General features: G+C 45.0%; 1 protein-coding gene across 2 annotated transcripts in view; it reads right to left on the bottom strand.

Moving 5' to 3' along the window:
- The window catches only part of mmp16a (matrix metallopeptidase 16a (membrane-inserted)), a gene marked incomplete at its 3' end in the record, with an annotated part of 79,379 nt that overhangs the window by 20,802 nt on the left and 35,469 nt on the right, over positions 1 to 23,108 (bottom strand). For both annotated transcript variants that reach the window (XM_079291964.1, XM_079291965.1), the window contains one exon: positions 18,573 to 18,877. In XM_079291964.1, coding sequence (XP_079148090.1) covers positions 18,573 to 18,877 — 305 coding nt within the window. The remainder of the gene's footprint in view (positions 1 to 18,572; positions 18,878 to 23,108) is intronic.

Raw genomic sequence — 23,108 nt, 5'->3', positions numbered from 1 at the left:
TCTGTCACATGAATAACGCATCAGCAGATACAGACGGTGATTCGGATCACTCCTTCGCCCATACAGTACAATGCTTAGGGATGCACGGGCCAGACTGCCACAGAGAATCGGTCCTATCGGAACCTCACGGAGGATATTTGACTGTATAAATGTCAGTGCGTGTTAGTAACGGTTGATGTAAAGGCCCCGGTTTGCGCGGGTGTGAAAGGACAGATAGACTGCATTAATATCCAGGGTTTTGATGTGAAAGCTCTACTCCCCCAGCGAAATTCTTCCAATAAAAATATGGCTCGTAAAAAGTGCAGAAACTGAGGCGCAATCTATGCAAGCCGGCAATATTGTGTCTGGAGAAAGGAGTTTATAGCAAATAAAAGAGAGGCGCAGAAGAGAAGGGAGATAAAGAAGGGAGAGGAAGGGCCCGGTGAGTTAGGAATCACCTGTGGAGGAAACAGGGTCACCGCTCTGCAGCCGGAGACCCGTCTCTCTGCTTGTGAGCAGTGAAGCAATCAGAATATCATTGTCAAAACTCTTTGTGGTACAGAGGCTAGTGAGTGCAATTATTGTACCAAAATGTAACTGTGGTCTCTCGCAACTGGTGGGTAGATGTAATGCTGGTGCAACAACTTGTCAACACATTGAAATATGCAGAAGAATTTCCTGTAAGAAATGCAAGTGATTGGTTCGTACACTGCTTTGAATTTGAAATTGAACACTTCTTTTAATACAAAAACTCATTGACCTTAATGTATTGGCTGAGCTAGAGGTAATGGGAGTGAATGGAGGCTTTAAAACACTTCTGCATTAGGCTTCAATACATGGTTGCATAAATGTCAGTCGACACATCCGTGTGCAAGATTTAGGGTTTTGAGATTTGAATTGAAATGTATATTTCTACTGGAGACAGGTGCCGAGTTGTACATACAAACGGACTATATGGGCCTCCATAGACCTGACTGCACTGTACAACCCATAACTGTACATGGCATCACAGTGAGCTTATCTAGCATGAATGGAGTTTGTACCACTGTGTTATACTGTAATTACCAAGACTGAATGGGACTGCCATGGTATTTAATGCATAACTGTAAAAAATGTTATCAAGAAAAATCATAATCATAATCATCATAAGAAAGCATGTTTTTTAAAGAAATAACTTAAGTACATTTTGTACAAAAAAGCAAGAAACTGTAAAGAATGATGATGCTTTTAACAATTATGATAAAGGTTGTTTATTTTAAGACAAATGCAGTACAAGTACAGGAGAGTTGTGCCAGTGCAAGTCAGATACATCAGAAGCTCTGGTCACATCAGAGCAAAGGGAAGGAATGTCTTCTGTAATGGAAGATTTCTATGATCAATCGGGAGAAGAGTCAAAGTTTTCAATCTATGTCAAAAAACAGCGTCTTGAGAGAATCAAAGTTATTTGTTCTTTATTTGCTTGCAAGCAAGGAGAGCAGTTTCCACAGACACGTATTTCAGTGCACTGAGGGAAGGCTTCTTCGACTGATCGCTGCACACGTCATTTATACACATACAGAAAGTTACACCCAAGACGAGCAAAAGACAAGCGGAGTCTGCATGTACATGATACAAGACTGACTTCAACCCACATATGTAGGCCTCCCAGATAACTGATCTAAATGGTTCAGTTTTCTTTAGAAACTGACACAAGTAGAAACCGATAACCAGGCATCAGGTGGTTCTGTGTTATCGACAGTTCACAGGAAGGGCGGGCCGTGTTTTACTAGTCTCTGCCCTTTCTATTCTTGCACAGCAGACAATTAAATATACATTTGATTAGAAGCACATGGTTTAAATATATTTTGCCATTACACTTCCATCTCCGTCTCGTTCTGTCCCTCTATCTTGAGTCAGCCTTTCTTCCTCCTGGGGACGTTTGAGGTCAGTGTCGTCACTTTGTTTTGGTTGCTTATGTAAGTCACGCTGTGACAGACGGGGACATCCTGTGGCCCCGGGGCCACAAACAAAGCCGAGGAGGTCTGCACTGCCTGGCTAATTATCGGCTGGACTTATATACGGAGCCTGCACAGGGAGAGAGAGGGGTCGAGGCAGGCAGCGGAGGATGAGAGGCACAAAGAGGTAAATGTGAGTGGGATGGTGGAAATAAGCAAGAGAAAAAAAGTAGTCGATAAAGAGTAGATAAATACAGAAATTAAAAAAGGTGAGGTAAACTGAGGAGAAAGGGTGTTTAGATTGATAACTGCAGGAAGAAAAGTGTGTGTGTGGGGGGAAACAACAGGATGATAAATAGAAGGGGAAAAACTGAGGCGAGGGAAAGCGATAAGGCTCGGGACTATTTGTTACGTTGCGATGCGTTCTAATGTTCCTGCAATAACAAAAGATGGTGGTGATGAATTACGGAACCGTGACCTTCGACCTCTGCATTTGTAACATCACCCCTGCTGTATCTCAGCCCCAAACAAATAACGCAGAAAATAGAGCGAGCGGGCTTCAGCGGTGGCATGCGGCTGAAGAAGACAATACCAGGAGACGGAATACATTACAGAGCTGTGTGATAACCCACCGAGGGCAACTGTGAATTTTTGTTTGTGGGGGGAAAAAGGAAGTCCAACAATTTATTATCATACTGTGATTCATCATTCTCATCTGTGCCCTTCACTGGTTTGGTCAAGAATGCTTCCAACAGCTATTGATCATATTAATTAATCATAAAAGCTACATTTGATGTAAAAACCCCAGTGTTCTTTCATGTTAAGTGGGCAGTGACCAGCAGCATAAAATGCTCTCGCCGACTCTCTCCTCAGGGTAGGTCAAGGTTGCTGCTAATGAGACAGTGTAGCCAAGAAAAAAACACAGAAAAGGGAAGATGAAGTGGAAGAGGCGGAGGAGAAGAGTCACTGGAGATTTACAATCAGACGTACCTCTCTCTGTCTTTCCCCACAGGGTTGCAGTAAAGTAAACAGGGGTTGTGATTAGAAACCTGCTCCTTTCTCCACAATTTACCGGCTCCCTGCGTATGCCGCTGGTGCTGCTGCGGCCCATCTGCCGGCTGGGGGGCACACGCGTGACGTGGGAATACAGACATAAACACATAGAGACAAACGCACACCGGCCCGCAAATCAGATATGGGGCCCTGGACACCGCTGTTCAATTGCAATAATAGCTCAGGTTGTCAGCGCAAGGCCTCTGGGGGCCTGTAACCCTATCTGCTGCTTACCGTTTAACTAAGCGCCTGTGGTCCGCTCAATAAATGGCGTCCGACGTCAGCTACGAGAGCGGGGGACCGTTCGGCTGTCTGCTTGTTGGATTCCCTCTCCTTCGAACCCTTACGCAAGTTCCCCCCTCAGCTTGTTGGACGTTTGTTATGTAATTTCTTTCAAAATGCTTCTGAAAAACTCACCGACCTCCGCCACGCCATCACCGTGTCAACATCGTGAACTAGCGAAAGCCCGCTAACAAAGCTAACGACCTCCGATTGTACAGACGGGAAAGCCCGGCAGAGGCTAACCGTTTCTAACTCCTCCACCCTTTCTTTGGAAAAACAAAGCCGGGACTGTTATCTCACTGCTGTTGTGCTGCCGTCCAAGTCCAAGTGAGCATAAGCACTCTCTTTGTCCCCGAGGACCTCAAATGTTTCCCATTGTTCAGCTCCCACAACTCCTTGGGTGGCTGACGTGACGCTGCACTTTCAGTAATGATCTTGGAAAAAACATTTGTGCTGCAAGGTGAAGTGAATGCAAAAGGGGTTAATAGAAACCATTCTGGGCAGTAGGGTAGTGGTCCCAAACCGTTTCATACTGGTGTTCCCCCAAAAGGCCCTGAGACGAATTTAAGAGCACCTTCTTCCACACCACTGCCATATTCAGAATGTGTTGACTGGATTCAGCTGGATGCTATTCAACACGACTAATTATATAAAAGCGGATGATGTTTTCAGAGCTTTTCCATACAGTTGAACTGTGAATGTTAGGTTAGGTTTGTACTACTGGCACTACCGCTCCCTGCAAGCGATTGTTAACTAGTTGTCATGCCCTGTCAATTATTACAACATGCAAGGTTACAATCTTTATTAACAGTAGAGTCAATACAAATATTATTTGTGTTAAAGTAATGTTCATGCAGAATCTCAGAAATGTTGTATAGAGGGAGGGGATCCAGAAAAGGCTGAACTACACTGGCTGAGGGTTCAACAGTGGAGAGCAGGAACAGGGAGTAAATCAGCAGTTATCCACTAGCGGAGGTGGAGTTCACAATTCTGTGACCCTGGATGTTGTTCCTCTCTGAGCCGCTACGCCATCAGAAATCAGAACACCCTCCACCCTGAAGGAAGCTGGAGAGATGTGTGAAGTGGGAGTCCAGAGAGGCGGCATTGAGAGCATCGGCCGCTCACGAGTGCCGTGCTGTACTGACAAGCGGCCAGTGAATCTCAGCCCAAGTAGTGCAGTCAGTGCCTGGCTCAGAGGGCCCTGGGCACACATAGCTCTCTGCTGGCTGTCAAAACAGAGCTGTGTGCCTGACTTGACAGAGCAACCATTTGTGAAGAAATTGCAGCCAAAGTATAATGGCTGCATTCTGCTCGCTTGACACTCGCACCCTCGCTGCTTCACACACACACACACACACACACACACACACACACACACACACACACACACACACACACACACACACACACACACACACACACACACACACACACACACACACACACACAGGACAAAACAGAAGCACACAGTGGGCCACTTGATTCATTTCACCAAATCAACTTATGGTACCACAAGTATAAACACCAAGGTTTTTCACATGTGAAATTCCAGGAACCAAGTTGGCGTGAAAGGTTTCCTGCGTTGTTGGTAGACACTGTATCTGCAACAAATACAAAGTTGCACCCTACCGCCAATATTCAGTCAAGACAAGTCCTTAGCTAGGGCGTGGTTAATATATCTATATCATCGATATCAGACTAGATGTCGTAATATGCCATAAGTGTAGTCTTGTCCTGGTTTTAACGGCGTCTCATATGTTCAGAGACCGTGGTATTTATTAAAAGTGACAATGTGAAGCGCCTCTGTGAGACAAACCACAAATACAGTCCATGACCAATATCTCTTTGTTTTAAGAGTCACATTTTTCAAAAGCTTTCTGTTATGTATTGTTTTTTGTAATCCAGCCCTTATTTTACTTGAAATAAGAAAAGAACATGTATTTATTATTAGAGTATGCATTATTTATAATTCATCCAGTTCAATGTGAAATTTGACAATAAATATTGTTGAGATATTCAATTTAACTTTATTCTCTCTCTCTCTCCCTCTCCTCTCCCTCTCCCCCTCCCTCCCTCTCGGCTGTTGACATTGGTTGAGCAACACTTGTGCTGTTGAATCTATTACACTTAATTCTCACAAGCTTGTCAGAGAACACAACCCCGGCTGATGGGAGCAACATATGTAACCTGGAGTAATTATTTATTTACAGAGACTGCCAGAGACTCAAATCTGTGTGTGGAATGTTGCCAGGGATCCAAATGTTGTCCGTTTCTGTGGACTCAAGGAAATAAACCAGCCGAAAAGAGGGGGGGGGGGGGGGGGGGGGGTTGCCAAGGAAAGGACATCCTTTATTCTTGTCGTGTTTATCTCTGTGCAGCACCTGTGAGCGAGACGGGGATGTGTGTACACTTTCGTTGTGATCATTAATCATTAATAATGCATTCGCAAGCAATGCTTCGCACACACTTCTGCAGCTGGGTCTGTGGACGCAGCAAACTGCAATGTTACTACACCACAGAAAGGCTGGAGGAAACTTTCTAAGCTCAGCTTGTAGTCAACTAGTCGGAGTGGTAATGGTGACAGGAAAATATAAGTTAAGCAAACTAATGACGACCCAACACCCAATAAATCTTCAACTTTTTTCTTTCTTCTTGGGGAAAAAGGGAAATGTTCACTGCTTCTCCACAGTTGCCGACTGAAAATGTTCTGCTGATGCTTCCTACAGATTTGAAGTGGAAGTCAAAATACAAATACAGAAAAGTAAAAACACAAGTTAAAATGGAAGTGCTGAAAGAAGTTGACGTTTAGGTGCATTTCAACTGATTCCACTGCAGCTGAAATGTTGACTTCTTGTACCACTCACACGTCCTTTCATCTCTTACACTTCTGACAATTCAACCACTTTCACTGGTTACAAATCAACAGACGTTTTAAGTTAACATCTCGTCATCTCTTTGACCAACAACGACAACTAAAACACTATTCCCAAAATATTCACAGCTCAGACACAATTTACTCCCAACTGCTTTGGGTGTTTACCCTTCAACTGAAGCCATTATCTTTCTGCTTCTGCCCTTGAACTGGCAGCAATTTCCTCCATGACTCCCACTTCCAGCTGAGCCTGTCACCAACACTTCGGATGAGATTTTAAACTCCTCACAGTGATCGAACTTTCACAGGATATTCAACTCCTTTCGGCACTCATACATCAAGTGATGCTTCGACTTCCCTCAGTGCTTACACTTTAACTGAACCTTCTGTAAGCACCGTCGTCTCAGCCGACTTCTCGACTTCTTTCAGGATTCGTATTTCAACTGTCACTTCGACAAAAATGTCAACTTCTGTCATATCCATAGTTTAACTGTTCCAACTGCAACATCTTTTTCACAAAAGGAAGCCTTTTCTGTCAGGATCCCTGTCTGACCCATTGTGTGTTAACCTCTGTTTCCCCCCCAATCTCCACTCCTCATGTGTCTGTCATTCCCCTGTTTGTTTTGTTATGCCATGTGCTTGGTGTTGTTTTCTCGGGCCTGCCTCCAGCCACCTCCCATTGCCACCGCCCTGATGGATGCACAACTGCGGACAATCTGGCTCTTTACTAGGGGGGGGGGGGGGGAATCGCCAGAGATCTCGCGATACGATATTATCGCGATACTTGGGTCACGATACGTTATTATCCCGATAATATCAAAGTATCGCGATACTTCGATATTATCGCAATACTTTCACGATGCTGCGATATTCTGAGTATTGTGATAACATTTATTGCGATTTATTCGTTTTTTCAACTTCAAATTATGTCCCCAAAGGAAAACTGTGTCAACAACATGTTTTATCTCTGAGGTCTCCATCTTTGTTTCGACCAACTTCCTACCAATCACGCACGCAGACCCGGCACCTCTGCTGACCTCCCCAGAAAACACCTCAGCACCATCTAGTGGACTGAAAAAGCAATTGATTTGATTTTTTTTGATTTTTTAAAAATAGTTTATATAATAAAAGTATCGATACTTGGCGTCCGTGTATCGATATAATATCGCCACGCAAAATATCACGATTCTATGCTGTATCGATTTTTTCCCCCACCCCTACTAGTTACCCGGCAGCATATGAACCCTGGTCTTGCAGGCCTGGGTTGTCAGTCCGTATTGTCTTCTGCCTCGGTAGCCTCCGCCGCTGTTCCGTAAGTTGAACCCCGTTGTATCTTCCCGAACTAATCTCTCTCCTCTCTGCTACGGGTGTAGAGTACTGGTCGATCTGCGTACTCTCCGGTGTCGAGCCACGGGACATCACACCGTCGAGCTACCAGCCCTCCGGTGTCGGACCACGGGCTCCACACCTTCACAATAAAATCTGTTACATCGGACTCTGTCTCCTGTGGTCTTGCGTTTGGGTCCTACCCGTGAACTCCCGTGACATTTTCAAGTTTTTTGTGGAGTAAAATAAAATGATCAAAAGGAGCATCGTCAAGTGACAACTACTGATCTGATATTTACAGAGATGTGGATGTGTCTAATTTACAGGTTATGAGTGACTGCCTTGAGAGATTGAAATAGTAACAAAGGGGGACATTTTTTGGAAGCATGAGTGCCAAAGCATCTTTTTTTTTTTTCTAAAAACATTGATAATAACATGGCTTATTCGTCCTTTCGATACAAAAACAGATGACACGTCACTGAAGGCACCAGTGACATTCATTGAAGAGTGATACAAATGTGTGTCCTCCGAATGAGGCAGGCCTGTTTACACTTTCTGTTTGCTAAGGATTATGGGTACGAGGTTATGAAAGCATCTGACTGACTGGTGGGAGGGCGAGCCTCCCCAGGTTCACGAAATGTGTGTGAGCGCTTCCGAAGAGTGTGTGTGTGTGTGTGTGTGTGTGTGTGTGTGTGTGTGTGTGTGTGTGTGTGTGTGTGTGTGTGTGTGTGTGTGTGTGTGTGGAGGCGGAAGAGAGTACCGCTGCCCACGTGGAAGTTGATGCTGCTGTCAGTCGGCGGCCGTCTATTTCTAGTGGCAGCCTGGTGTGCAGCAACGCACGGTAATATCGCCTCTTTCTCTTCACTTAATTTTCTTTGTGAAAGCAATTATTTGAATCCCTTATCGCTCTCGAAGGCGGCATTCGTGGCAAGAAAATTAAACCAACACAGAGTGTAACCACCAAAGATATTTACGATATTTATAAAGCTGCTGTATCTAGCAAATTCACTCGTATAGAGATGATCAAGACACTTAGCCATTATTGTCACAGCTATTAGTACCCCAAATTTAAAACTACATTTCCCATAAACTCTGTGGCTTTCTGCCATAAAGACAATTTCTGCACATCTCCCCTCCCTTATTACTGGCAGCTGTGGCTTTAGTAAAGAGCTTACACACTGGAATATGTTTTCCCTCTACGGGTTTTTAACTCAAGTCACCACCTGCCCGTGCACAATCCGGACGCAAAGGTTGGATTCGGAGATGAGTTTGACGAAATCAAGTCAACGGTCTCTGTTCCCTATGTGAATGTTATTCGTCTTTTTCTCAGAATATTATTCATATGGCAGTATCCTTTCCATCCCTGAATAGTGTGTGCACTTGTCCCGTCAGGTTTTTCTGCAGCACCGACTACCTCCACCAATCACAGGCTGGGACAGGACTGCTGCTCCTTGAACCTACTGAGCTCTATGTATTATCATATCTCATACAATGTACAACATAGATCTATCTTTTGCATCATGTTCCTGGACTGGATCGTGTAGACTGGATCGTGTTCCCAAACTTTTTAGGCCACGCACCCCCTTCTACATCCCGACCGGGTTCACGCACCCCCAATCCCCCCCACCCCCCCACCTTAAAAAAAAAAAGCAACGAAGCCCATTTAAAGCCGCATAAAAATCGGACCAATGAGAGAACAGTTTGCTCGCGCGTGGCGTTTGTTTACAAGATGAAAAACACAAAAAAATCTTCCTGCACCGCGCCTTCGAAAAGGTAACGGACGTACACCAGAAGATTGGCCAGATTGGCCACATCTGTAGGCTCGTCTACTTGCAGAGAGTAAAACTCACTCTTCTTCACGCGACCGACTAATGTAGCCAGGATGTCTTCGGACAAAGCATCGATGCGCGCGACAGTGTTGTTGGACACCGGGATCACGTCCAACTTGTTTGCTTCTCTCTCTCCAATCATACATTCCACCATCTCTCTGGCAGCTGGCAAGCACACGTCCGGCGATTATGTGCGGTAGCCCCTTTCTTGCTATTCTGTGACCAGATATGAAGCCCGTAGTGCGTTTTTATAGACCCAACACATGAATGAGACTGCAGTTGTTTTTGGCTGTTTTGTAACTCCTCCAATTTCGATATAAAACATGTAAGGGGCTTTTGACTTGCACTGACATGCTTGGTGTTCAGGTGGCGACGTAAATAAGAGCTTCAGACTGTTAGCCAGAACCTCACTGCACACCACGCACTGTGGCTTTGGACAATCTGCGTTGGCAATCCCCGTGAAGCCCAGACTCAGATCATTTTCATCATATTTCCTCTTTTTTCACCTTGACTCCGCGATGGGCCTATGTGCTCCCGATTTGTCTGTGCTATCCCTTCCTCCTTTTCGGTCTCCTCGGTCTCATCTTCCTCTGACTCCGGCTCGATTTCTTCTCCCGGTCTCTCCCCAACGCACCTCTCGCCTCCGATTCCTCTCTCTCTCTCTGTCCCTCTCCTCTTTTATGACTGATAGCTTCAGATGTCCCACCTGACAGTTTCCCAGATTTCAGCCAGTTTATCATATTTGCATGAATGTTGCTGAATGAATGAAGTTAGCTGACGTTAGCTGCACAAGCTAGGCTAGTTAGTGTGTACGTAAAAGACAGTCTGGCAGCAGGAGCTGAAGTGCATTTTTTTAAATGATATTTAATGTTAATTATTACACCATCAGACCACTGTTACATTTTTCCTCTCGCGCACCCCCTAGAGGCACCACACTTTGGGAATCCCTGGTGTAGAGTCTTATACTGACCTTTGCACCGGATCATATCATAGTGTTTCATCATGTAATGTCAACTGTCAAACAGCACCCTTGAGATAAACTGCCAGCAAGGTGGTGAGTTCTTCCAGCACCCTTGAAATGTGTGTGTGTGTGTGTGTGTGTGTCTGTTTTATCGCCTGTCTTCCCACACACTCCTCTACTTACAGTAACCCAACCATCAATACTGTTCCTAATGCCTGCCCAAATGTAGCCATGCTGGATGTCCTCAGAATGCACACACACACACACACACACACACACACACACACACACACACACACACACACACACACACACACACACACACGCACACACACACACTTCCAGTAAATGATAAAGATCTGCTCCTGTGGTAAGAAAAAGCTTCTGATTCTTCCCATTTATTTTCTGTGAGAGATGGAGCGAGGCAGCGGCAGAGTGGGGGAGATAGGGGACATATGGGGGACAGAGATAGAGACAGAGGGAGAGATGGAAGATCTTTGAAGAACATGCTGCGTGATGAAGGGAGGTTTCCTGAAAAGCTCCAAAAACCTTGAAAGAATGAGGAATTATTTTACTTTTCTCGGTCACCTTTCGATTGAGATAGAGCGACAAAAGCGGGAGACAAAAACAAAAAAGATTAGATATCAGTTTTTATCTTTGTCCATATTTTAGTTGATGGGTTTATGACATCATGGAAACAATTACCTCATCCAATTTAAAAAGACAAAGGAGGCAAATCCTGCTCTATGCAGATGTTACACTTCTTTTTCACTAATGGGGCCAAGACCTTCTCCGCTATCTGACTTATCAGACCTACACCCTTGACAGTCAACGTGAAGTTGACTCACTTTCTAAAAACACTTTGGCAACATTTAAAAATATCTGAAGCCACGTCAGAAATTCTTAACTTCTTAAAACTTTGTCAAGCCAACATAAGCCGTCCTTACCAACGTTTTGAAAAATATACACTGTCATTTCAATGTGTGGACAATGAGGAGATATTCCTCTTCATCTGGGGAAGTATGAAGTTGAATATGTTGCTGCCTGCCATAAAAAATGGACAGCAGGCAGGAAATAGAATCAGGTAAATCAAGCAAATAAAGTGTGTTTCTTATTTTCTTTTGCTGTTTAGTAGATGAACAGTCACCAGCATATCTGAGTCGGTTTTGTTATTATTCCATTTTGTTGTCAGTTTCTTTTGTCTTCATTATTATTTAAACAGCTTTAACCGCTTCCTCCTCGTCACCCAGTAGGAGTAGCAACCCGAAAATAAACCTGCAAGGACACCATATGCTCCTCAATTTCTCCTCTCTCCTCTCTCTTCATCTGTTCTTCTGTTTTTATTAAACTGCTGCTCCACGTGAACGACGCCGGCACCGTCGCCTGCTAGGAAGCGGGAGATTGATCCCTTTCCTATTGGCTGGTTAAAAACACCCAAAACGACGGCCGCTTTGAATGTACAATCAAGCTACAGGATTGGACGTCGATGACAAAGCGTTCTGCCAATCGATGCCGGGGAGCCGAGCTTTCTCCCCGGAACCATCAATCAATCGGCTGATCGATGTGGAGCCCGTCTCGACATCCCCTCCCTCTGCCAATCGTCACTCTTGTTATCGAGTGCCCGGCCAAACAAAGGCCCAATACCTTTGGGCCGTATTTTTGCTCCTGGTGACCGCGTGTTTTTCTAACCTCTTTGGCTCGTTTTTTGGGGGCAAGGGTGAGAAAATAATAAAGCCTGGAATTTCTCATTTCCTGTGGGCGGATCTAGCTTGCACGCTGCGTTATGTTACATAGTTTTCACCGATATGACTGGAGGCCCTTGAAGGCATACCAGGCCTTATAAGTCACCCTCGGGTGAGACTGGGTGTTTGCTTACAGTCATGGTATGCAGTGGCAGTGACTCTTTTCTGGGGCCAAGCTGTTCTTTTTCAAAAAAAGAAATGTTGTTATCCAATCAGCCTCAGTGTGACTGAAAGTCAAAATGGAATCTGTCTTATCTATAGCTTGTGTGCATCGCTTTGATTTCTGCACAAAGGGAAACACAGCGGCCTCAGCCCACAGAGATGACCTTGTGATAAAGCACGGATGAACGTCTGCTTGTTGGCCTTTTTATTTTATTTTTTTGTCGCAGAAATGGAAAACTGTCGAATACAAACGCCTCCTGCAAATGCGCTCCCTTTCGAAAGTGGTCGTGGCACGTCGAGCTCCGATGAAAAGACAATCTTATCATCTCAATCTCCACTTCCTGTTTTTTTTATCCTGTGTTCACACTAAATCCCTCCGCAATCCTCTCCTTTCTGCTCTCGAGCGCTCTGCATCCCGATTTTAACCTTTGTTGAAACATGTTTTCTGGATGTTTCATCCAATCTTATTATTTTTCCGATCCAACCCCCTGCCCTCCCCCCATCGCAGCCTATTATGTCTTTAGTTCATTCTCTGATGCATCTATCTATCCCGCCATCTATTGATCCGTCGCGGCTATTCATCAAGCAGTCTAGGAATGGGAGGCCGCTCCAGGACACACTCCTCTCTGTTTCCCTCTCAATGGGGACGTTGGCTTATCACCCATCCCTGCGCACTCCTTCCCCCGTTGTCTCTCCCTTTGCGTCATCCTGGTTAAAATAGGCAAGCAGCTATCATTGTGCAATCCTTAACGCAATAATGTGGGAAATCTCACGGTGTGAAATGAAATGATCGAGACAGAGAGATAGAGAGGGATGTGTCCCCGTCAGTCAATGTGGTTCTTGTTAGTATTTGACTTTGTCCGTTTTAGACAGCTCACAGAGAAAAGGGGAATACTGAGACGGAAAGACATGGAGCCGATCAGTCTCAGGCTCCAACAGGTTTCAGGATTACATAACCATACGCAAACACTTCACAAATCATCCAGGACGTTGCTCAATGGTGTAAAATCAACAAGAATGTTGATCTTTCGTCAAGTGCATCTTCACACTTGCCAACTTCCAGGATGTAGATATCCCAATTTACACATAGAAAGCAGCCGCTGCATATACTGTGTATCCAAGTCTCTCTTAGAATGCCATTAGCTAATCCCAATAAGAACCTCGTTCTGCTGTGTGTGCTAAAAGTTTGGAGTAATCCTCTATCCCCAGATGCCTGAGTTGCACGGTGAGCGAAGGTGCAGATACGTGTGTGTGTGTGTGTGTGTGTGTGTGTGTGTGTGTGTGAGAGAGAGCACATAAACACTGTTGGAGAGTGTTTATCACCATGCAGACAGGGATTAATCCTCCAGTGTGCATCAGCGACGTCATCATCCAAAGCAACAACAACAACATCGACGGCGCGATGCTGTCAACGGTAGCTGGGACGACTGATCCTTCTCGACAACGGCGCAGGGGGATTAGGCGTGACAGTTTACTGGACAGGAGCTCATCTCCAGTGTGTGTGTGTCTGTGTATGTGTGTGTGTGTCAGCATGTGTGTAGTCGGAACTATTAAAAAACACAAATAAAAGGAGGGAGAGATGAGAGGAGGATAGAAAAGGCAGACACAGACATGTGCTGCTCTGAGCTAAAGTTACATCATCCCCAGCTGTTCCCTGCGTACATGGGTACCGGAGGAGAGAGGAGATGGATTACAAATCCTTGAAGCTAGCTGCATTGGAAATATATGGAATTATCTACCTCTGCTGGCAAAGATTTTGAGACAGTGTCCTCGTTAACTAAAATGAACATCGACATGCTTGTTTAATGTATTTTGGTTTCATCAACTTCTGTGCAGTGTTTTGGATCCGTTACAAAACTGGACCATCTAAATCAGGCATGGGTAAACTACGGCCCGCGGGCCGGATTAAAAGGCCCAACGGTAGATATTGGTACAAAATTGCCCAAACTATAATAAAGACTAGGGCTGGGCAGTATACCGGTTTTTTATTTCCAGCATGATGTGAATTCTTCACACACCATTATACCAATGCATAGCCGAAACAACTGCTGTCTGCTTTCAACAGGCAGCTAAATGTATTCTTTGCTGCTGTCAGCGCTAGTTGTCTTATATGTATTGAGAGGGAACTCTAGTCATGGTCATAACTTCATAACACAACAATTAACAACCCACAACTAACGCTCTTTAACAGAGAAAACACCACAGCACACAACAGTCTGTGACACATAAACAATTTGTAACACTAATAATTGTACATTTATAAAATTTCACCGCCGAACTGCATGCTGGGTACAGCTCGCTCGCGAGCCTGCTAGCACAACAGTCTGCTAACAGCTGGGAGAGGCTCCGTCCTCCAGTAACGTTACATTAAAGAACAGAATAGAGCGATGCAGGATGAACACAGACAGACCGGATATGCGCCGATAGAGTTTGACACATATGCAACGCTGATTACCATAATATGCGTGGTATTTGTTATAAATGTACGTTGGTGCAAAGAGGGTGATAAGAAGCTGTACAGGGAGGGGCTTAGGACCCAGGGGAATGTAGGCAAAGGAAACGGGAAGAGACGGAAGACACGCCACACAAACAGCTGTTCACCGCTCCTCACGATCCTGCAGACCAGTGATTCTCAACTGGTGGTTCGTCGCGGACCCGTTTTCAGTGGGTCGCGGGGCTTTGCTTAATGCAGTGGAGTTATTCACGCTCATTTCCAGCATTTACGGCACTTGTTCATCTGTGCAGGAAAAACACAGACCAATGCGTTGTAAATCACGTCACGTGATGCAGTTTAACCAATAAAATAAGGGTATTCTGATACGTTTCCTGACGCAAGTGAGATGCACCCACACCGTGACACAGGGGGGAGAGACAAGGAAAGACTTTACAGAGCAGAGCTCTGACCATGTTACATGTGACAGTTAAATATCTGTATGATCCCTTCACAGAATCAAACTGCTAAAAAGATCACAGACATTAACCTTTACACTAACAACTCTGTGTCAAAAAACGACTGCTTATTAAGTAAGTGCATGATAAAATATGCAATAAATGCAATAAATAAATAAATACCGTGTAAGATCCCAGTTAACTGCTGAACACCTCAGATCTGTTCTGAGAATTGCCACAACCACACTGACACCAAACATTGACGCACTGGTCAAAAAGGGTTACCAACAGCACTGTTCCCACTGAAATTAAATGCAAGTTACTTTTTAGGTCATGGCTTTTACTTGTAATTTACATTAGTTCACACAATTAGTTCACACAAATTAGTTCTTCACACATTCATCTGCTACTGGCCGGCCCGTCTGTCAAATTTTAAAACTCAATGTGGCCCCCGAGCCAAAAAGTTTGCCCACCCCTGATCTAAATAAACTGCTGTATGAAACAATACGGCCATGCAAAGCAGCCGCTTGCTATTTCTCAAACGTAGGTGTGTTTTCGGTCTGAATGCTTTCCAATCCACTCGCTGTAGCAGGTGATGTCTTATATCATATTTTAACATTGGCCAGTCAGTGACCTCTGACTGATGGAATTGCTGCAGTTTATTTGATTTGATTACTGCGATGATGACATATCGTATGCAAAAGATATTTGCAGAGCAAACCGAAGCAATCATTTTTGATTGGCCGCCTTTTATGCACGTAGGACTTTATTACCGTTTTGTTCCATGTCGGTTTTTATCTACAAATATGATTCAGAATGATATAATGATGTTTAACGCTGTATATGTACGGTTCCATTTACCATTTAATTAATTTCTGATACAGCTTAGTCAGATGTTTCTCTTCCACTAAATGTTTGTTTTGTTTTTTCCTCCATATATTGTTGGATTTGAATCATAATCAAGTACTGATATTGATATCAGTATTGGCTGGGCTTTTAGAAAGCAGGAATCAAACCTGTAATGCACTTCTTATTACATTATGACGAGCTTTCAGTTTTACAGACCGCTAGAATTAAACCGTGTGCACCAAAATGCATCTCTCTCTCACACACACACACACACACACACACACACACACCTCTTGTCAATGCCAAAGAGCTATAAAGGCATTTCAGAGTTTAAATGTGTTCAGTAAAAGAAAAGGAAGCATTGCTGACTCAGAAATACTGCGGCCATATCATATCACAAGAGATTGTGTCACGCCGCTGATAAATGCTACACTGGTTCACACACACACATATGTTCAATTATAGCAGACACACTGTCTCCAAGTCAGAAACTAACAGCAGTGCCTGTTATTCGTAGTATTTTTTGGTGTAGAAATTACTGTCTATGGGCATCTTCAGGCTGTATGAGCATTCTAAAAAACGCATCTCAGTGCAACACTAGTCATCAAGCTCACCCATCCTCCAAAGAGAGCAGGCAGGATTCAGCCAGGTTCAGATTCGGCAAGAAAGCCAGCTGTGAGTTGGTAACAGAACTGCACGGATTATGGGATGCTTTCACAGAAGTGCGGCTGCAGCAGGGCTGTATTAATATTGCACTGAGGGGCAGATAGACAGAGAGAGAGTGAGTCTGTATGTATGAGAGTGTTAAAGGGGGTGAATCATCGCCCTCAACGACAGCTGCTTCTCCTTCCTCCGAGGCGCGACAGCAGGGCCGACGACAACAACACACACTTCCTGTGAGCAGATCGCGTGGCAGATGCAGCAGGTGCGTCGATGGTTTATGTGAGGTTACCGCCATCGGTTGTGCGCGAGTGATTCTTGTCGGTTTTCGATCAAACCACGCATTCCTCAGAAACCTCAAATATAGCCGTTCATGATGTATTATCCGAGCCTGCGAAAAGCTCCGCCGCTTCCGCTTAAAATTCAGTCTTCGACAGCGACTTCCTCACTTCTATTTCTGACGCCTAGTGCTCAACAGCCCCCCACTCATCTCCTCTTCAAATGTTTTCTCTACTTCTCGCTACGTCGCTTTTCTCGGTCGTTCTCTCTCCGTCTCTCTCTTGTGAGCTCTTGAACCTCCAATATTTGTCTCGAGATACTCTGCCATTCTCTCTCATCCCGTTATCTCTGCTGCCTTCCTGATACTACGCTCGCCTTCTTTTCCTCCACTTATTTGTGTCCTTATTTCTTGAGAGCGTCTCCTTGTCGCCTCCGTCATTGTTTCGAAACGTGCACTCGGGTAACGGTCGTGACTCCTCTTTGAGTTTTTCCGGTGGACCACGGGGTCCAAGCTGGCCTCTTGGATTTAATGACGAATAAAAAGAGGAAAACACAGTTTTAGAATAGAATCTGAGACACAAATTTGAAACATATTGCGCTGCTTCAACAAGAATAATAACCAAGAACCCATTTAACTTTAACGACTCGCTTGGGTTTTTCTTCGCTTCATTTGCTCTTTTTAACTTTACTTGTATTTCTTTGTGTCTCTTTCAAAGCATTTTATTTATTTCTTTTCTCTCCTCCATGTACATCGCCATCTACTCTCTTGGAAAGCCTCTTTCATCCCGACAGGGGACACTGCACAGGGGTCAGAGGTCATCCTGGGAGCTCAGTTGACTGGCTGCCACACACACACACACACACACACACACACACACACACACCCCAGTAGAGATCTGCTGGACCTCGCCACAACGGCAAACAGTAACACAGCTGCTCAACATGCGACCCACACAGCAGAGGGACTTACGGACCCCGCTACAGGCTTACATGTAGCCTGACAGGCTGTAGAACTCGGAGGGCAAGTGCTCAGCTCGGGCACAAGCTCGGGGTCATGGTGGAGTGAGAGGTGCTGTGATTGCTGTAGTTCACCGGGGGTGATATCTGCCATCAGGCTCTGTGATTTCAAAGAGAGGGGGCTGGGCAAGGGTCAACTGATCAGACTTTAATCGCACCGGATCCGGCTGGAAATCTGCAGCACTGACAAAACCAACATCCAGCATAAGGCACGGCACTTCTATACATCAGACCTGCTAGCCGAGCATCACAGTCTGTGGTGTACATAAGCAGCCAGCAGCCTCTATTGCTGCAATGCCTGCTGCCACGCTGCTCACATGAAAGCTTGAGTGTCACTTGTTGCCACTGCTGCTGCTGTTGTTGTTCATATAGCATTTCAAAATCTCCACCTCAGTATCCAGCTGTAGGCTCTGAGTCTATGTTCCTCTAGGGCTAAGTTATTCTCGTCACTCCCTGCTCACCGCTAGCGCTGTTCGTATAGCATTTCACACCAGCTCCGCCTCAGCATCCACCTGTAGGCTCTGAGATTATGTTCCCTGAGAGGATAAGTTATTATCGTCACCCTGATGTGCTGAGCTCTGGGTTTCTTTATGGGGAGAGACGGAGCCTAGACGCAAAATATCAACCCTGTACATATTCTACATTCACACATATTCATTCCAGGTGAATCAGCTGAGAGACCTTTTGTTTTAAAAACATGTCTGATATCATCTCCCAAGAACATGAATCAACGCTTACCGTCGTGGTTGGGGTTGCCCAGCGTCCACGGTTCGTCTGAGTCAAAGTGGGTGTCGCCTCCTATTCCTGGCCCTGGAAAGTAGGCGTGGGCCAGGAAGCCACCCTCGCCGTCAAAGGGCGAGCTATCGCCGTGGAAACCCGAAGCAAAGATGATGGTGATGTCCACGTCTTTCTTGGTCCTCTCCAGCTCGCTGTAGGGCACGGCCTCGAAGCGCAGCGGTGTCACATTTTGCCAGACGTCGAAGGCCCGCCGAATGGCATCGTGGGTCTCCTCTGCGCCCACTTTGGGTGTCACGTTCTTTATGCTGCGGAGACACGGGAGGGAAAAGTTAAGCCTCGAGTTGGGATTTCTCCTTCAGCTGTCAGAATGAGCAAATCTATTGTAAACTGGTCTAATAAGACTGTTGGGTTCTCTGAGCGTAACACAGGGAAGAGTGACCGATTCCACTGGATGTCCACTCAGAGCTTGAGATATGGTGGGATATAAAAAAAACAAGTCAGTTTACAACGGCTGAAAAAAAACCAAAAAAACACACCATGTCAATCTACACGATCACAGTATCCCAAACTCAAACATCCATCAAGATGGCCGTTCTCCCCGCATGCTGCCATTTCACGCTCATCGTGTTCGCCAGCAGAGAGCTAAATGAAGCGATTTGAGAGGGAAGAACAGCTGAGTCCTCCCTTGCCGGCTTTGAGTTGCTGCAGGTGTGGATAGGACGGGACAGTTCCCTGCCACTGGAAGTTATTTTCTAATTACGGATTATCAACAGCCCACTGGCTGCCGAAAGCCCCAGTCGGGTTCGGACAATCACGAAAAAAACTGACTCCACTTTATTCGCTCTGAAAATATCTCAGTGTCACACTCTATTAAAACGTGGTTTCTCTTTTGGGATAGACGGATGGGTATAGTTTGCGTCATCCAACTGTAAACACACACACACACACACAATACTCTATGTCTTTTTATGCCTGTAGCGCTGTGTCTGAGTTGAGATCAGTTGATAAGTGCAGTGTGTAAATAAAGTGCCAATTTTATTTTATTTATTTTCACGAAGTCTTCTTGCTCAAGTGTTTTATTTTGTTTTCCTCCCATCCCATTTCCTCTGTGCATTGCCTGTAACCTCTCTCTTGTTCCCTTTCTCCTTGTGGTCCTTCACAGCATCTGTGTTTGGCTGTCATATCCCATTATGGGAATATATATTATCAGGACGTATTTTACTCATCTTCTTTTGCATGGTGGGTAGACTGCTGCAAGGCACATCTATATACTGCATATTAATATTGTATGTTAGCTAAGATTAATTATTAAATCAAACTCAGTGAAAAGGGAAGCATAAAGGCTGGTTATGAAATATAAATAGTGTCTGCAAATTCATTTCAAATATTCTAATTGCTTGAACCAAAGAATAAACTGTTTCTGATTCTCAGTCTGCTCTTTCTAGACAGACTTGCTGACAGCTGACTCGCACTTTAGCAATTTAGATGTGTTTGCTTTAATTACTCTCTCACAAGCTTTGACAAAACCTTCACTTTCAGCTAATGACTTTCTGTTTTGACAGACAAAATGGAATTTATGTAATTGTAAATTGTGTAGACAAACTATCACATTATTAAGTTGATATGATGAACATGTTAGCGAACAGTGACTCATCAACACATTGAGAAGCATTCTGGAAGCATTCTGGAGTCACGTGTGCGTCGAGCTGATGAAAGTGAGTTTGCCGTTTACTCCTCTTTTAGCTCTAGTTTTGGTCTCTACCGACCCTTGAGGGACATATTTGGCTCTACTTGCTAATTTTGTCTGCCTGCCGTTTGTACAATAGGTTTCAAGAGTTATTGTTTTTTAACATCAGTCTGCTGTGCCGGAAAACAACACAGATGAGAGCAGTGAGAGTGAACCACAATAATCACGTTTTGGCCCGTTACACCACAAACAATGAGCTGAAGAACACTAAAAAGGCCTCGAGCCTCAAGCGCCAACAATCCTGTCTGGATGGCGTGTTGTTGATTGCGTCTAAGATTTGTCGTAAGGGATGTAAATTGTGATGAATGATGGCGTGGAAATGTGTGTGTGTCCTCAACTGTCCTCAGACAAGAGTGAGTAATAAACGCTCGCATCTCAAGATTTGCCAGAACTCTTGAATTACGGTAACATCAAGTAACGTGTTGTTAGTGCGATGGTTGGCTGTTGAGGAAGCAAACGGTCTCTGTCTGATTGGGGCCACTTACGGGGACAACACAAAATGGCCCTTTTGTCGTTTGAAGTGCTGATGCAGAGCAGATAGAGGTACAAGTCCTGCTTTCATATCAATATCAGCTGACCGAGAGAGTGTCTGCAAAGGCACGAGTGTTTTCGCCGAGATTAAAATAGAGAGAAACTGTTGTGTCAAGTGTTCCCCATGAATCCTGTGCATGTCCTTGCTCTGTCTGGGGTTACAATGAAAGGCGTTAGCAGCAACTGTGGCCTCTTTAGGAGTACAGAGACGGTTTCATCTGATTCTATTACCCGGCTCACCGTATGCGTGTGTCCTTGTGGTGGCGGGCGTGGGTGGCTCAGCTGTGGAGGGGGCGGAGTGTGGGAGTGGTTCGGGGAACGGTGCCGGGAAGGGACTTAATTAGGCGCAGCTGAAATTGATCCTGATTGTCTCACTCGCAGCTGTATTTAATCCCACAGTAGCGACGGAGGCGAGAGGGCAGCTCGGGACGAGCACAGAGTTATGCTGAGACGGACAGCACGGAAAACTCCTGCGGCGTGTGCTCGGAGGCAAGGCAGGAGAGCACACGGCCAGGCCCAGTTAGGGTGTAGGACAATAAAAAACATTTGAACCCGTCATTCCACCGTGTGCTGGCGTCATTGTGCTCCCCAGACCCACCGGGCAGCAGAGAACCTGCTACAGTCCTATTTTAAGAGTAAGAGAGAAGCGCAGAGGCTGCAAGTCGACAAATGAAAGAATCCCCAGCCTGCTCTGAGGCCACGTAAAATATTCAACTCCATGTTGTGAGGTGATAATGATTCCGGATGCAACTCATCTGCTATAATGGTACCTGCATGCAGGGAGAACTGTAGGCATGCCAAAGCTAATTAGTGCCTTCCCGCAGCAAGTACTGTATGTGGCTACGTGGAAACTAGTGCACACCTGGGGTGGCCATGCATTTGTTACACTTCCAAAATACCAGAGTTGTTTCTTTTTTTAACAATTAGTTTTAAACCATTTGACCATGTCTGATTGTCTGACTGCTCATGTTTGTTGCAGTGATGTCACCGTTCGTAGATCTCAGCAACGTCACTTGGCTGGTACAACATTATCATAACCAATGGCCAAAACAAAACAAAAATAAAATCATAGTTTGTCTCAAAATGGTAAAGAAGATGAATGTGGACATGCGACACACAGAACCGTCACCGGTTACCGTTCATGGATGTTTTTTTAGAAGATATAAAATGAGCTTCATTCTCTAACTTTCTCCATTGCACCAATTTGAGTTGAAATGAGCAGCTGCGGGCACATCCGACTGCTGACTGGGGGCCAGGCACACATCCATGTACAACACACACACACACACACACTCTCAAAAATGCTCCCATCCGATTACATAACCCTAATCTGTCAAGAGAGCACCCTCTGCTTTCCACTGGGGTTTCCTCCTCTCCTCTCAGCTCATCTCTTTCTCTGTGCAGCTGCTTCTCCTCCAAACCCCCCCCCCCTCCTCAATTCCACCGATCTACTCCTCCACTTTTCATCAAGCCCACTCATTTTCTCCTTTTCAAATCTGCGCCGCCACAGAGGAAACATGCACTCATGGTACGAACTCCGAAACCAATCCCAGTGTCGTGTTTTTAAGAAGAAAAAATGCACAGGCATGAATCAGTGATGTACAGCCCTACTTCAGCTGTAGGTCGCTGATGCACTAGATTATATTCGGCATGTAATACTGCTTATACATTTATCCTCAGGACAGAGGAGAAAAAAACCAAACAAGCCCACTTCTTGAGGATTATCCCAGGATTAATGCAGCTGGGTGGCTAAAACTCTCCCAAAATCATAGCACAACCGATCAGTAGTTGTTGAAGAAAGGTTGGCTGGGATAAAGTGAAGAATAAGAGGCTTTAGTGCAGAGAGGTCACGCGAGGTCATCATTTTCGAACCAGCTGTTGCAGCTCTTACATTGTACTTTTATATACTATATAACTACATATTTCACTTTTTTTTATCACTCATATTATTCAATACATCCAAATAGAGCTGTTATGAATCATTTTGAGATTCCTAACATCATCAGAGCCTGTTTCTGGCTGTCATCTATAGGATTTTCTCAGTCCCTGTGTGTGTATGGGGCTGTAGCTCAGCCTATCATCGGTCGATTTCAGTCAATGAGCCCGCTTTCGACGTGTCAGAGTCTCAGGAAGGCGGGTGTAGAAGCGGGTGTTGATTGACAGAAGTTTCAGCGAGTAAAGTTGCAAGAAGTGCCGCGTCTCCCCGAGAGTAAATTTCCATTCGCCGGAAGTCTGACCGCTGGCCCAGGGTGAATTGA

The sequence above is a fragment of the Melanostigma gelatinosum genome, assembly GCF_949748355.1.
Source record: "Melanostigma gelatinosum genome assembly, chromosome: 20".
Lineage (NCBI taxonomy): Eukaryota > Metazoa > Chordata > Actinopteri > Perciformes > Zoarcidae > Melanostigma > Melanostigma gelatinosum.
The sequence above is the reverse complement of the archived record's forward strand: the minus strand, read 5'-3'. Positions and strand labels throughout refer to the sequence as shown.